The sequence below is a fragment of the Callithrix jacchus genome, chromosome 13, assembly GCF_049354715.1.
Source record: "Callithrix jacchus isolate 240 chromosome 13, calJac240_pri, whole genome shotgun sequence".
Lineage (NCBI taxonomy): Eukaryota > Metazoa > Chordata > Mammalia > Primates > Cebidae > Callithrix > Callithrix jacchus.
Window position 1 is genome coordinate 19,523,761 of NC_133514.1, and position 15,016 is coordinate 19,538,776.

The window sequence follows — 15,016 nt, forward strand, 5'->3', positions numbered from 1 at the left end:
TGGTTAACAGTAATCACTCAAAAGTGTAAGCTGTTATTATTTTGGCAATTACAGATCACAATGGGGATTGCACATGGCTAGAGAACACAACATGGACTCCCGATTTTCACAGGCTATAAGCTAACACATTTGAAATAGGATAAACTCACAGTTAAGATTTCTGAAGATTAATAAAAATGCCTGCATAATTATGAGCAATAGCAACAGTAATGCCAATATAATTAATATGCTGCCAACTTAAGGGTAAGATGTTATAACTAATATTGATACGGGTCTATTTCATAATCACAAAATTTTAGCTGCATAAAAGTAAATGACTAAAATATAGCCAGAGCAAAAAGCCACTGGTGTTTCCTCTGTAATCCTCTGTCACATCAATGACTATTTAAAAAATTCAAGGTATAGAGGAGCAGAAGGGGCAAAGTCCACCTTTATGGTTCTTTTTTTCTTTTTTGGAGACAGAGTCTCACTCTGTCACCCAGGTTGGAGTATGGCAACATCTCGGCTCACCGCAACCTCTACCTCCCGGGTTCAAGCAATTCTCCTGCCTCAGCCTCCTGAGTAGCTGCGATTACAGGCGGCCGCCACCATGTCCAGCTAATTTTGTGTATTTTTAGTAGAGACAGGGTTTCACTATGTTGGTCAGGCTGCTTTCTAACTCCTGACCTCGTGACCCACCCACCTCCGCCTCCCAAAGTGCTGAGCCACAGCGCCCAGCCCCTTCTTTGAAGTCATTCTCTTTCATGCTCAAGGCAGTATTTCGTTATGATTTTGACTGCTTTTATCTCAATAATGAAAATTAATACCAACCAAAAAAGCTAAGGTACAAGGGGGAAATATCCTGGAGTCAGAAGGGGAACAGGACAAAAAGTGAGGTGAGTTGCACTTACAGAGGAAAACCCAATGGAACTATTTTGTTTCAAAAGGGCATTAATCACTTACCGCAAAGCACACAACTGCCAAAAAAGATCATCCCACACACAGCAGAAAACACCAATACTAAGAAAAAACATGGCACTTACTTCAATGAGGAAGGCTGTAGCACTTACTTGATTAATTTCATTGGTTAGCTGAGATAAAATTGTGACGCCAATGATGCAGTATTCAACACTATCCTGGGTAAAAAAAAGCATAGGGTAGAAAGAGTTGTCATGTGTGCTTGGTTTTGGCATCTGGAACGCACTCATACTTTTGAATGATGGGTTACTGTGTCCCTAATGAAACTGCCTAGACAAGGCAGCAAGGAATCATAGTTTAAAACTGTTGTTTTGCCAGACATAAAACCGGTTACCACAAAGGAAGACTCGCAAATCTGACTTCATCAAAATTTAAAACTTTTACATTTAAAAAATTCCCATTAGCATTATAGCATATACATTTAAAAAACGTGAACTGCAGAACACATTTACTAAGCTAAATGACAAGTAAGCAACACACTTTACAAAGAGACGGTATACGACAATAAGCAAAAGGCAAAACACCTAAGGAAATGTGCTTAAAATATAAACAGAAGTTCACAGAAAAACAAATGGAAGCAACAAATACATATATGAAAATTTGTCCAGTCTCACTCATAACCCAAATAATGTGATACCAATTTTTTAACCTATTAAATTGGAAAAACTGAAGTTTAGCTTCCAGGGCTGAGGTATAGGAAAGCAGGTCCTCTTATAAACTCTTGGTGTAAGTATAAAGTAGATACAGTCATGAGTCACTTAATAATGGTGACACATCCTAAGAAATGTGTTATTAGGGAATTTTATTGTTGTGTTAACATCATAGAATGTACTTACATAAACCTAATGGTACAGTCTACTACCACCTACGCTATATGATATAGGCTATTGTTCCTAGGCACCAACTTGTACAGCAAGTGACTGTCCTAGTATCCAAACATAGCTAAGATAAAGTAAAAATACAGTATAAAATATTTTTTGTTAATAGGTACACCTGTACAGGGCACTCACTGTCAACAGAGCTTGCAGGATTGAAGTTGTTCCAGGTGAGTCAGTGAGAGAGTGGTGGGTGAATGTGAAGGCCTAGGACATTGCTGTACACCACTATAGACTTTATACATATGTACATTTAAGCTACACTAAATTTGCTTAATAAATAAATTGTGCTACGACACTAAGACAGCTCAACGTCACTAGGCTCCTTTGTCAGCTCCATGATAATTTTATGGGAGCACTGTTGTGTATGTGGTCTACTGGTGATCAAACCATCATTATGAAGGGCATGCTGTATAGCTTTTTTGAGGATAACTTGGAAATATCTTTCCAAGGCTAGGAATTAACCCTAAAACATACTTATTCAAAATATATGTACTGGGCTATTCACTGAAGTATTAATTTAACAGTTTAAAAAAAAAAAAAAAGAAAGTAAATATATAGGAATTTGAAAGGATGAGACACGGGTTGTTTTTGTTAACATGCAAACACTGCCAAGACATATTAAGGGTAAAAACATGCAGAAGAGAATATATCAAATAATTCCATTTTATAACATGTTTAAAAAGCAGATAAGCATGTGCTTATCTGTGTGTGTGTGTGCATATGTGTGTGTGTGTATACACACACACATGCTGGTTCTCCCATTCCCATTACATCAAATATATACACTGTACCTGTAAAAACCTTGTGACGTCTGTGATTGCATTTCTGAAGACATAGTCATCCTTCTGACAGTCAAACCAGCCCAGTTTTGTGATTCTGGCATATAACTGAATAAGTGCTTGTGTCACGAAAGTAGCCAACTTCGGCCGAGTGGCAAGGTAATTGAGCACATAGTTCCCTATTAAAAAAACACACAAACAAAAACCAATCCATGTAACAGAAACCTCTGCCAGAGAAGGGCGTGTATCTTCAGACATGCTAAATGGCCAGGAAATTATAAATGTAGACTATTCAACACAAAGTGTCTTAATCATTTCTGCTACTGAGACCTCAAATTTAAGATTAGTAGGTGTTCTAATTTTATTTTGTCACATGAAGAATTTGCAGTATAGCGGCCTTGACTCTACTCCCAGGTAACTAAATAATGTGGTCTACACAGAATTCAAAATTGTTAACAATGTTTTTCTTAGTTATTAGTGGCAGTAAAGAGCTTTATCTAGAATTAATTGTGTTGGGCCCTTCACTTTCATAAGTTCAAAATTCTGGAAACAAATTGGATTCTAGACATTCTGTATGGTTAGCAATCTCAGCATGTCACTGAACAAACAAATATATTTGACTATTACTAGTCCATCACTAAACAAACTATTTTCTTCAAGACAGAACAGAAAATTCTTCACTTACGAATATCTATTCGCTGTTCCAATGGTAGGGGGTTGTTTGTGCGTGATACAAGCTTGGTAAGGCATGTAGCTGCCAGTAACTGGGAATAAGAGGACTGTGAAAAGAGAGGGAAAAAGGACTTAAAATTGTATTCGGCAAGCCAGTCACAAGGTTTTTTACTTGGAGATCTGTGCTCAGATTCAAGAAAAGGCAATCAGTTTTGGCATACTTGATCCTCTGGATTTTAGAGTCTATTGCTCTGAGGAAAAATGAACCACACAGCATAAGTTTATTTAGCTGACTTCAACAATGAACAACAGGCAAGATAAAGTGAACAGCACGATCAATGTGAATGTAATACAAACATCTGCTTCACTCTGAGAGACAGACACTAGAGGGCATCTTTTCAGAAAGAGATTGGAAAAAAAAGTCTCTCCCCTCATTTTACCAAGAAATCTCCCCTCAGTATCTGTATAATGATATTTCAGTATCACCTCAAAATATTTCATGGCATGATATTAGGGAAAAAAGAAGTATTAAGCAATGGAATAGGTTTATCACATTCTCAAATGTCGCTTTAACAAGTCTGAAACTTATGGAGAATCAAAGCATTCCACTCGATCACAATGCATAAGGAGGCATGGAAGAATTCCTCCATGTGGCTGTATTATAATATAATGCCATAAAACAGCAACAGGCTCAGACCATTAAAATATTTTAATCAAGGGTCAAGGACAATTTTCTATGAAACAGAAAGTCCTGAAGATGGTAGTCCTGGCCAGGCGTGATGGATCACGCCTGTAATCCAAACACTTTGGAGGCCAAGGCGGGCGGATCACCTGAGGTCGGGAGTTCAAGACCAGCCTGACCAACACGGTGAAACCTTGTCTTAAAAAAACAAAAATAAAAAAATTAAAAGATGGTAGTCCTTCAGGCTATCCATTTATGTTAGTATTACATAATACCACCAGGTATAAGATTAGTGGTGAGAGAGACTATACTGTCGCTCCGGCAGGAGTCAGCTGGCAGAGGAAGCTGGGTATCTCCCACAGGACAAATACAAGTGAATCAATCCAAACACCAAGTGATTTAAGAGAAATATATGAAACACTATATGCATAAAACTTAGACCACCACACAATCTCTGACCATGACTTGGTATCATTCAGATATTTGGGGGGAAAGTCACATTCCTCCACCTCTAAGCGGTAATTTCAACCAATTATAATTTGTTCTATTTATTGTATAAACAATTTAATTTAATAAAAAATAAACTCACCTAGAATTGTATCCTCTCTACTAATTAACTTTCATTTTTTTACATTTTGTTGCAGTCTTAAGGCTACTTTTTGAAAAGCAAATTTTGATTAACCAGTTCTTTAGGGATTACTGTTGTTCAGAATACCACATGGCATGATCTTTTCTATTTTCATGTTTTCCATACATAGAAGAATGAAGACTAATATATGTGCCTTTTCTTGGTGTTTTCCCTTTCATACGTGAAAGAGGGTAACATAGGTAAGCACAACTGGGAAGCTGTTTGAGCATTAGGAAAAATATGAGGACTGCATTTCATGTTGCCACTTTGTTGAAAGAAGCCTAGTGCTTGCTGCTGAGGTCAGGCTGGGATCTGCCTCTCATGATGCCTTTTCGTAGGACTGTGGCCATCTTGCCAAAGATAGTGATTTTTATCAAATTAAACCTCATTAGAAACATTATTTTGATGACTGCAATGCCATTTTTAAGCTGGAGGAGGTTCTAATCCCATATAAAATCCTATGGTCTCCTGTAATTTCACTGTCAAGGTCACTTTTCCTGGACTTGTAAGGCAATAAACAGTAGCCATGGCAGAGAGGGTGCAAAACACAGAGAAGACTGAAGATCTTGTACTAGGACTTAGGATTAAAAAGGTCATTTATCTACAACCCTATCTTATTCTGGAAAGGATAGGATGTGGCACTTAAATGTAAAAGCAGAGGCTGGGTGCAGTGGCTCAAGCCTATAATCCCAGCACTTTGGGAGGCCAAGGCAGGTGCATCACGAGGTCAAAATATCGAGACCATCCTGGTCAACCTGGTGAAGCCCCGTCTTTACTAAAGATACAAAAAATTAGCTGGGCATGGTGGCACGTGCCTGTAATCCCAGCTACTCAGGAGGCTGAGGCAGGAGAATTGCCTGACCCTGGGAGGCGGAAGTTGCGGTGAGCCGAGATCGCGCCATTGCACTCCAGCCTGGGTAACAAGAGCGAAACTCTGTCTCAAAAAAAAAAAAAAAATGTAAAAGCGGAAAATAAGTACTGGAAATTTAGGATGAAAAACTACAGAACAGGCCGGGTGCAGTGGCTCACACCTATAATCCCAGCACTTTGGGAGGCTGAGGCGGGTGGATCACGAGGTCAAGAAATCAAGACCATCCTGGTCAACAAGGTGAAGCCCCGTCTCTACTAAAAATACAAAAATTAGCTGGGCATGGTGGTGTGCACCTGTAGTCCCAGCTACTCGGGAGGCTGAGGCAGGCGAATTGCTTGAACCCAGGAGGCGGAGGTTGCAGTGAGCTGAGATTGCGCCATTGCACTCCAGCCTGGGTAAAAAGAGCGAAACTTCGTCTCAAAAAAAAAAAGAAAAGAAAAATGACAGAACAGAAAAACATGTTCAAAGAGATTTTCTTGATGAGGCTGTATGTATGGCCATTTTGCCAATCTGGCAGCTACGGTGCTTTTTAAAAGTGAAAATAAGTCAGGGACACTGAGAAAAATAAGGGAACAGAAGCTATCCCAAGCCATCCCTACACAGAGAACCAGAATAAAGTTTCCTAAGCGCCTGTTATCCTTTAGGATTTTCAGATCTTACGCACACTTCCTCTTTCGAGGAGTAGCTGGCACTTGCTCAGGCAATCAGGGCTGTTGGTAAATTCAACCAAGGCTTTCTCTGCCTGGAGTCGAGTGGTTGTATCTGTGGTTTCATACAGCTGTTTGCACAGATTCTCTAGTTGGGCCAGGCTCTGGAAAAGATCAGTCACGAAAGAAATCAGTTCAGCCTACTATAAATGCAAGCAAATGTACTTAAAACTAATGAACAAACATAAATAATAATCAGTAAAGAAACAATTGATTCTGAACTCTGAGGAGGACCTGGGTAACCGTTACCTAATAACCATTTATAGGTCTCTTTATTTGATGCTATAGAAAATACCTATATACTTTTTCATCATTCCCTTGAAGATCAATCACACATGATACATTTTTCCCCTTGCAAATACCCAGCCTAAGCTTTCCTAAAAGGCTTTCAAATAAAAATTCAGAATTTTCTTATTCTGCTATTAATGTAAAAAGTGTGAAATACTAGAGACACAGCTACTAAAATTCAGCACATGAACATGATATAAGTGCCCCATACATTTTCATATAGCTTTAAATATTCCTTTGAGTAGTAGTTATTAGTTTACAATAATGTACATGTGTAAAAACAGTCACCTGTATGAGAAAACCTCTAAAGAAAGCTTCGGGATGTATTTACGCACCTTCCTCCCTGGATCCCTCATGTCTAAAGTTCAGCAGACTCTCTTCTCCTGTTGCACTTTAAACTCTTACTTCGGTTCCAAATTTAAAATGAAAGGGTCAAAATAAATTCAACCGTGGCATATGCTCACTCAGAGATAAGACACGGGAAACACCCGCAAGCAAACTCTTCTTTCCAAATCTTGAACCAGTTCCAGGGAGGCAGGAAGGGGTATGGGTGTGTGCTTTGGTCAAAAACCCACAGAAATGCATATATACTTGCACTTAATGCGGTGTTTACAGGCAAAAAGGAAAGTAATTAGTTAAGACTATACTTAAATATCACCTTTCACGGACTTAAGTGGAGAGTAAACATCTGTTAACCTTTAAAGGAATGGTTTGAACTTTAAGAAAAAATTGGAGCCTACTTTCACCAGCAGCGAGCGCAGTTTGAGGGATCCTACTATTAGAAAGGACAATTCTGACAAGAACAAAAATAATTAAACAAACTAACCTGTGTAAATTGCCTAAAATATATTACACAGCCAGTCTGCCGAAGGCTTTTCATTATCACTTTAGTTCATTACACTGTGTCTTTATAAATCACAGCTTTTCCACTATGTAGGAAAGCCCTTAGGGCAGGATTCATATTTTACTCAACCTGATTAATAAATTTCCCACACTCAAGGAAACAAGAACGATGAATATTGACACCCTAAGATCATTAGTCTCACTTCAGAGAGCCCCTGAAAGAACAAAAAAACCTTGCCCTGAAAACAAAACAAACCACCTTCCAAAACATCTTGGGATTTTGATTAGGCTTATGTTTAACTTGTTTCTCTCTGACGTCCAGGGATTCCGCTTAAAATATTCTTCAATTCAAAAGCACAGAGAAAACTGCAATTGCAAGGTCAGATGTCAAGCAATAAAGTTCTACAGGTAGTATCTGAGTTTATTCACATGGCTGATGAACACAAGTAGAAGGTAAGCCTTATTACATACATTCCATAAAATACATGCAAAAGCCGTTTTTATCCTTGGCAGCACTGCTCAAGACCCTACTGAACACCGAATCAGTTTAATCATAACCACGCATATTCCTAAGCAAGGCATTAAATCTCCTTCACAAAATTTTGTTTCAACACTGAAGTCTGTTTTTCCCCACTCCTATATGATGATTCCCTTAAAAGAAAAAGATTATTTAGGAAAATAGGTAACAAGAGAGACATCCAAAGAAAGCCACTGTAACTAAAACGTAAGCTGCTATAAAACCTGGCATCAGGCACTGGGGAGTTGCAGCAGTCTCTGAACCTCCACAGCCATCACACACTTTAAGCTTTTCAACATCCTGAACAGATACTCCCTAAACAGTCCTGGTGCTTATGGTAAATGACTCTCCTTAAAGTCTGATCAATCAGTTCCCATGGTTCCCCCACTGCAACTCTTGTTTATGTTTATTACAACAAAGTTGTTCACATGACAATGGCTAAGCATCTGTCACAGGTAGTTCCTTACTGCTAAAAACCTAAACACAGATTATAGCGGGCTTTTTGTTTTTGTTTTGTTTTGATTTGCTTTAATTTAGCAGACAAAACATAACTGCAGGGTAAGTCTGGTAATGAGTTCTCAGCTCAGGAAACAAGACTGTTTAAAAAACAAAAACGCAATTTGACCATTTACACAGTTTGAAGAAAGCAAGCTCCATTTTTTTTGTTCCCAGAAGAACAAATGAGAAACAATTTTGTTTTCCCAAACAATTAGTGGAAACATCTGAAAAACAGGGTCATTTTATTTGGATTGCCCACACAACTGTTGAAGGAGAGAAGACTGAGACATTAACATTTATGCTCCTTTGGTTACCAGTGTTTCCAAAACAAATCTAATAGTTAGGTTCTTTTGAATCGCCTTTTTTTTTGCCCTAGCGTAAGATAATTTATCCTACCATTATTTGATTAGCTATTAAAACTAGTACTTCACATTAAGGGTGGCAAACAGCACACCACAGCACACTCCTTTGCATGATGACATCTACGTCCAATGTTTTCCTATTCGCCAGTTCTCATTAAGGATATCTATTCTGTGACACTTTGGTCAGAGAAAATCCTCCAGAGAAGAATGTCTATTTTCCGTTCCTGAAAAACTGCCTATACTCCATGGAGAGACTTCTGCCTGGTCTCGCTGGAATAGAAAAGTATATTTGGTGAAATGCTTGATACAAGTGGAAGGTGGTCTTAAGAAAAGTACTGCTTTTTAGTATAAGAAACTCAAGAGAATTCCCAAACCTAGAAACAGACCGAGTTCACCAACATAATTACAGTGAAGGTATTAAAAGAATACATCTTCTTCAACATCTAGCAACACCAGTATTATATAGTTTATTCAACTTGGGTAAAGAAAAAGCAGCTCAGTTATTCTTATTTAAATATAAGATGAGATTTGTTGAGATTACAGACCTTACAATATAATGATTTGCCTGACAAGTCGCCACTAGATTAGGGGAAAATAAAGATTTTGTTTGCACATTAGATGTTATACTACTCCACAAAGCAGAATACCTCAGATTTTACTTTATTTTTATAATATTGCTCTTTAAATAGCCCAATGGTTGTACTTTTAAATTAGTCTCACTGCTTAAAAAAATCCACATGGAGATTTCCAATCAGAGACTAGGATTCATGCTTTTAGTAAAAACTCAACGACATTCCCAATAAAACTGAGTGCTGAACTGGACACAAGCATAATCTTTGGGTGACCAGTCAGATATGCAGGTGTTCTGAGGCTGAATGCCACCCGGCCACCTGAGATGAGGAGAAGCTGCCATCATATTACAAAGTGTAGGCTCAATCCAGAGACGTTCTAATGAACTTAGAGTAGATTTACCAATTTTGTAGCTGAATTATCATAATTCAAATGCCACAAATATAAAAAGAATTGCGGAAACTCGAGCCACTTTCACCCGTTTCACTTACACGCCCCCCCCAGTTGCAATTTTTCTGTGTACTGGGAAACACTATCTTGAGTAAACTGAAATATTTATACTGAACCTTGCCAGAAAATGAACCATTTTAAGGATCTAGAAGGTTAATAAAATTGGCATACAAATTACATTTTTATCTATTTAATAAGGCATTCTTACAGTCAATAATTGAGTATCCAATTATCACAGATAATAAACTTAAAAATTTAGTAACAACAATTATTGTTAGAAGGCAAATGGCAAAACAGTATGTAGAGTATATTATCATTTGTGACACGTTAGTAAATTTATAAAAGAAAACCTGGATTAATACAAATCAAACTTAATTGTCTCTGGGAGGTGAGCATATGATAAACTTTGAATTTCTGTAACTCTGGAAATTCTGACCAAAAAAGAAGAAAAGAACACCCTATGACCCAGCTATTCCACTCCTAGATATATACATGCATTCCTCTGTAAGCAGAAAAAACAAATCCTAACTGTAAAGATAAGCATTTTTTTAAAAGGGCAATTTACGCTACATTTTTTTCCCTAATTAACTCTTCACATTAGTAATATTTTACTAATTAACAGTTTATTCTGTTACCAATCAGAATTCATAAAACCAAAGAGACAAAAAGCCATTCCCAAGGCTAAAAAACAACACTTGCATTTATTACTAATTCTATTTTCTTTTTTCTTACCAATGCTGGTAGCTTTAGTGGCCTGAAAAGAACATTCAAGGTTTCTTCTTGTTTATAAATGTATATGAAAGGCAATCATGGTGGCCAAAGTCATCTTGGTTTATAGATTTATCAGCAACTTCTCAGTTATTTACTGCAATAGAGTTCACAGGGCAAACTTGCTTGCTCTTTGAATAAGAATGTTTATAAATGCACACTATTTATTTTTAGAACTCAGTTTAAGGAAAAAGTTTACCACGTCAGTGCCAAATACTTGTTTATGTACTTTACAAGAGAATAAGCCAGGCAGCCAATAAGCAATGAAAAGGTGTGCAACCTCAATACTCAACAGGAAATGTAAATTCAAACCAGGATGAGATAGCCATTAGAATGACTAAAATGAGGCCAGGTGTGGTGACTCATGCCTGTAATTCCAGCACTTTGGGAGGCTTAGATGGGCAGATCACATGACTTCAGGAGTTCCAGACCGCTTGGCCAACATGACGCAACCCCGTCTCTACTAAAAGTATAAAAATTAGCTGAATGTGGTGGCACATGTCTGTAGTCCCAGCTACTCAGGAGGCTGAGGCAGGAGAATTGCTTGAACCCAGGAAGTGGAGGTTGCAGTGAGCCAAGATCTTGCCACTGCACTCCCATCTGGCAACCAAGTGAGACTTTGTCTTAAAACAAAACAAAAACGAAACAAAACAAATGACTAAAATGAAAGAGCCAAGATCAAGCATGTGGAACAACTAGAATTCATGTATCGCTAGTATAGTTTGAATTGATTCAAATACATTAGAAAACTGGCAGCATAAAGGTACACATATGGAGGCGGTACACATATGGAGGCTGTACACAGTGGCTCACACCTATAATCCCAGCACTTTGGGAGGCTGAGGTGGGAGGATTGCTTGAGCCCAGGAGTTCAAGATCAGCCTGGGCAATATAGGGAGACCCCATCTCTACAAGTAACAACAACGACAAAAAATTAGTTGGGCATGGTAGTGGTGACCCTGTCATCCTAAGTATTCAAGAGGCTGAGGCAGGAGGATTGCCCAATTCTGGAAAGTCAAGACTGCAGTGAGCTGTGATCATGCCACTGTACTCCAGCCAGGGTGACAGTGTGAGACCCTGTCGAAGAATAAGAAGAAGGGGAAGAGGAAGAAGAGGAGGAGGAGGAAGAGGAAGAAGAGAACACCCCCTATGACCCAGCTACTCCATTCCTAGATAGACACCCAGTGGAGATGCGTACCACGCTTACTCACGGCAGCACTAAATGTAATAGTTTCCAAACAGAAAGCCAAATACCAATTAATAGCAGTATGGGTATTTCATTTCTTACTTTGTGTGCTGGTTACCCAGGCATGTGCAGTTTGTGAAAATTCACAGAGTTTGTGAATTTCTAATTTACATATTTTAATTATTTGTATATTTATAATTCATTTTTCTGTATGTATCGATGAATGCCACCAAATTCTCTAGTTACTTATTGTCATCAATTACTCTTTAATACTAATGGAAAGAAGTTTTCATCAACAACCTACAACTGCACTTTAGATTCAGAATGTTCTAGTTTTACAACACTTAATGCTTTTATAACCATGACTCCCATTAGTTTCTTGGGAAGAACTAAGGTAAGGCTAAGAGAGTGAGTAACACTTTTTGGCTGCAGATGCTGTGTACGTCAACTGCGGTGAAACAAGATAAAATACATGTTTTCCGCAGTGATAAAGCTATGCCAGAACCCGGTGTGCATGAGATAAGGATGGCAAGTCTGCTACCATATGAGACTGCAAAATTCTACATTTAACTTCAAAATACTAATCAGTTCTCACTTGAAATAAACACAGATGATCTTAGCGTTGTAGGTAATATGTGGCCAAAACACATGTAAACAAATTATTTCATGAAGTAAATAGCCATACGGAACCTAGTCACTTAATGGTTTATTGACTTATAAGTTTAACCCAAAAGAATTCACTTAAGTTGTCACTAGAAACTGGCGGGGATACCTTCTCACAGTCACTAATGGTGTGGAAGAAAGAAAGCTGCAGTACAAGGGAAATCCTCAAAAGGAGAGGTTTCAATCTGGGAGCTTAAAACTGGCCCATACTGATTTTTGGTTTTTGTCTTGCACTGTGGTTTTAAAGTGACACAGTTGACAATATTTCATACTGTCTAGTTTTCCAGCTTCCTATGAAAAATTAGAGCTCTGAAAACACTGGGCCTGCATTTTGAAGGGTCACAGAGGGACTGCTTTCATGGGCAGGCTCTCTCTAGTTCCCCATGTATCCTCTGTAAACAGCTGTTGTCTCCCCTTGTTCTCCTGCAATTTTGTCTCTTATCAGTGGTTCATTACAGAAGGTCAAAGTTAAAAAGCGGTGTGCATGATAGGACAACAGATTTGGGTTTAACTTTGGGTACCACTACTTCACAAAATTTGGGTAAAACACAAGAAGCTACATAAAACTTAGAGAAAATGAGTTCAATTGATACTGGATCGTTAGATACTGGTCTTACTATCTAAATGTGTGACCTGGGTGAGTTAACTTCCATAAACTTCACTGTCTCATATGTAAAGTAAATACATATGTGTGTGTGTGTGTGTGTGTGTGAGAGAGAGAGAGAGAGAGAGAGAGAGAGAGAGAGAGAGAGAGAGAGAGAGAGCCTCACTCTATTGCCCAAGCTGAAGTGCAATGATGCGCTCTCAGCTTACCGCAACCTCCGCCTCCTGGGTTCAAGTGATTCTCCTGCCTCAGCCTCCCAAGTAGCTGGGATTACAGGTGCATGCCACCACATCTGGCTAATTTTTATATTTTTAAGTAGAGATGGGGCTTCAGCATGTTGGTCAGGCTGGTCTCGAACCCCTCACCTCAAGATCCACCCGCCTCTGCCTCCCAAAGCGCTGGGATTACAGGCGTGAGCCACTGTACCCAACTTTTATTACATAATTTTTAAAAGACACTTCCAGTTCTAAAATTCATTGATTGTAATATACTATCTTTCATATTTTAACCATATTAGTGAATCAGAATTCCAAGTAAACAAATATTAAAATGATCATGAAAACGATGATTAGGACAATTTGTTTTTAAAGTGAGAATGACATTTTAAAAAATAAATTGGGTAACACTCACATCCCTGTGATTGTAGCATAGGATCATTACCCACAAAACAACTTCAGTTACCTAGTAGCAGGAATAAGGTTTCTTATTGGAGTTGATTCAATACAGAGTAATGGTTAAGATTTTAGGTGGCAGACAAATCCCTACTCCTCCATCTACTGTAGGAGCATGATTAAGTTACTCAAATCATTCAAACATGTTCCCTTCTTTTACATACAAATAACACCCACTTCACAAGGTTGTAAAAGTCAATGAAGTAATGTGTGTAAATTGCTAACCATTACTGGCTATTATCGATTCTACCGGCCACCTAAAACTCTGGAGAATAGCAGCTTTTATATTGCTTGCATAAATGCACACAAAATCTGTACTGTTTCTTCTAAGGGGATTATGAATGCCCTTTCCCTATAGGGCCAGGGGTACTGGGGATAAAATACATAATTCATTCCTCATTATTCCAAGCTTCTGTTTTTGTGAATTCAACTACTCACTAAAATGTAACCATCAAATCAATATTTGCTCAGGGCGCTTCCGCAGTCATTCAGGCACATGGACAGATGGGTCAACAATTTGAGTCACCTGACTTACATTCCCAGCTGAGGCTGAACACTGCCATGCTTTGCCATCTTTTTTTTTTTTTTTTTTTGAGACAGAGTCTTGCTCTGTCATCTAGGCTGGAGTACAGTGGTGTGAGCTCGGCTCACTACAACCTCTGCCTCCCGGATTCAAGTGATTCTGCTGCCTCAGCCTCCCGGGCCCAGCTCATTTTTATATTTTTAGTAGAGATGGGGCTTCCCCCTGTTGGCCAGGCTGGCCTCGAACTCCTGACCTCAGGTGATCTGCCACCTCAGCCTCCCAAAGTGCTGGGATTACAGGTGTGAGCAACCATGCAGGCCTTGCTTTGCCTTCTTGTTTCAGCTTTCACACTGTAAATAAGTGTAAGGTCCTTTATGGTTTTTTTTTTACTGCCATGTTTCTTGCAGTTTTTTGCTTTTTTTTGGTAATTCCACTGCTTAAAATGGTCCACAGAGTGCTGAAGTGCTATGTCTAGCTCCTAACTTCAAGAAGGCTATGATGTACCTTACAGCAAAATTGCATGTGTTAAATAATTCAGTCATGAGTTATTGTGCTTTTGGTGATTAGTTTAATGTTAATAAATCAACAACATGTATTAAATAAAGTATCTTTAACAAAAACACAAATAAAACAAGGTTGTATATTGCTTGTTTGATGCAAATTCAGACCAGAGGCTGGCCTGAATCTAACTCTGTATTTCCCCAAGGAGCAATGGGTCGGTATTTGCTAATTCAGTGTTCTTGGTGACTTTCTAGAACATGACAACAGGAATAATGAGGATCAGTTCCATTTCTGGCATCACTGGGTGGCATTCAGTACATACTTCCCCATATAACTATATTTAATGCCACTCTTTAAGGGGATTTGTTCAAATAGAAGTATTTATTAGCCGACATAAT

At 38.5% G+C, this 15,016-nt stretch overlaps 1 protein-coding gene across 6 annotated transcripts in view; it reads right to left on the minus strand.

Moving 5' to 3' along the window:
- Positions 1 to 15,016, minus strand: part of XPO7 (exportin 7) — a 99,453-nt gene that overhangs the window by 31,553 nt on the left and 52,884 nt on the right. For 2 of the 6 annotated variants that reach the window (XM_078347280.1, XM_078347281.1), the window contains exons 1-5: positions 6,798 to 6,876; positions 6,132 to 6,278; positions 3,300 to 3,393; positions 2,627 to 2,793; positions 1,023 to 1,115 (exon numbers count right to left, since the gene is read on the minus strand). In XM_078347280.1, the coding sequence (XP_078203406.1) occupies positions 1,023 to 1,115; positions 2,627 to 2,793; positions 3,300 to 3,393; positions 6,132 to 6,278; positions 6,798 to 6,818 (522 nt within the window). In that variant the 5' untranslated portion in view covers positions 6,819 to 6,876. Of the gene's footprint in view, positions 1 to 1,022; positions 1,116 to 2,626; positions 2,794 to 3,299; positions 3,394 to 6,131; positions 6,279 to 6,797; positions 6,877 to 15,016 lie in introns of those variants that run through there. The other 4 variants (XM_078347285.1, XM_078347284.1, XM_078347283.1 and 1 more) reach the window with 3 other exon arrangements.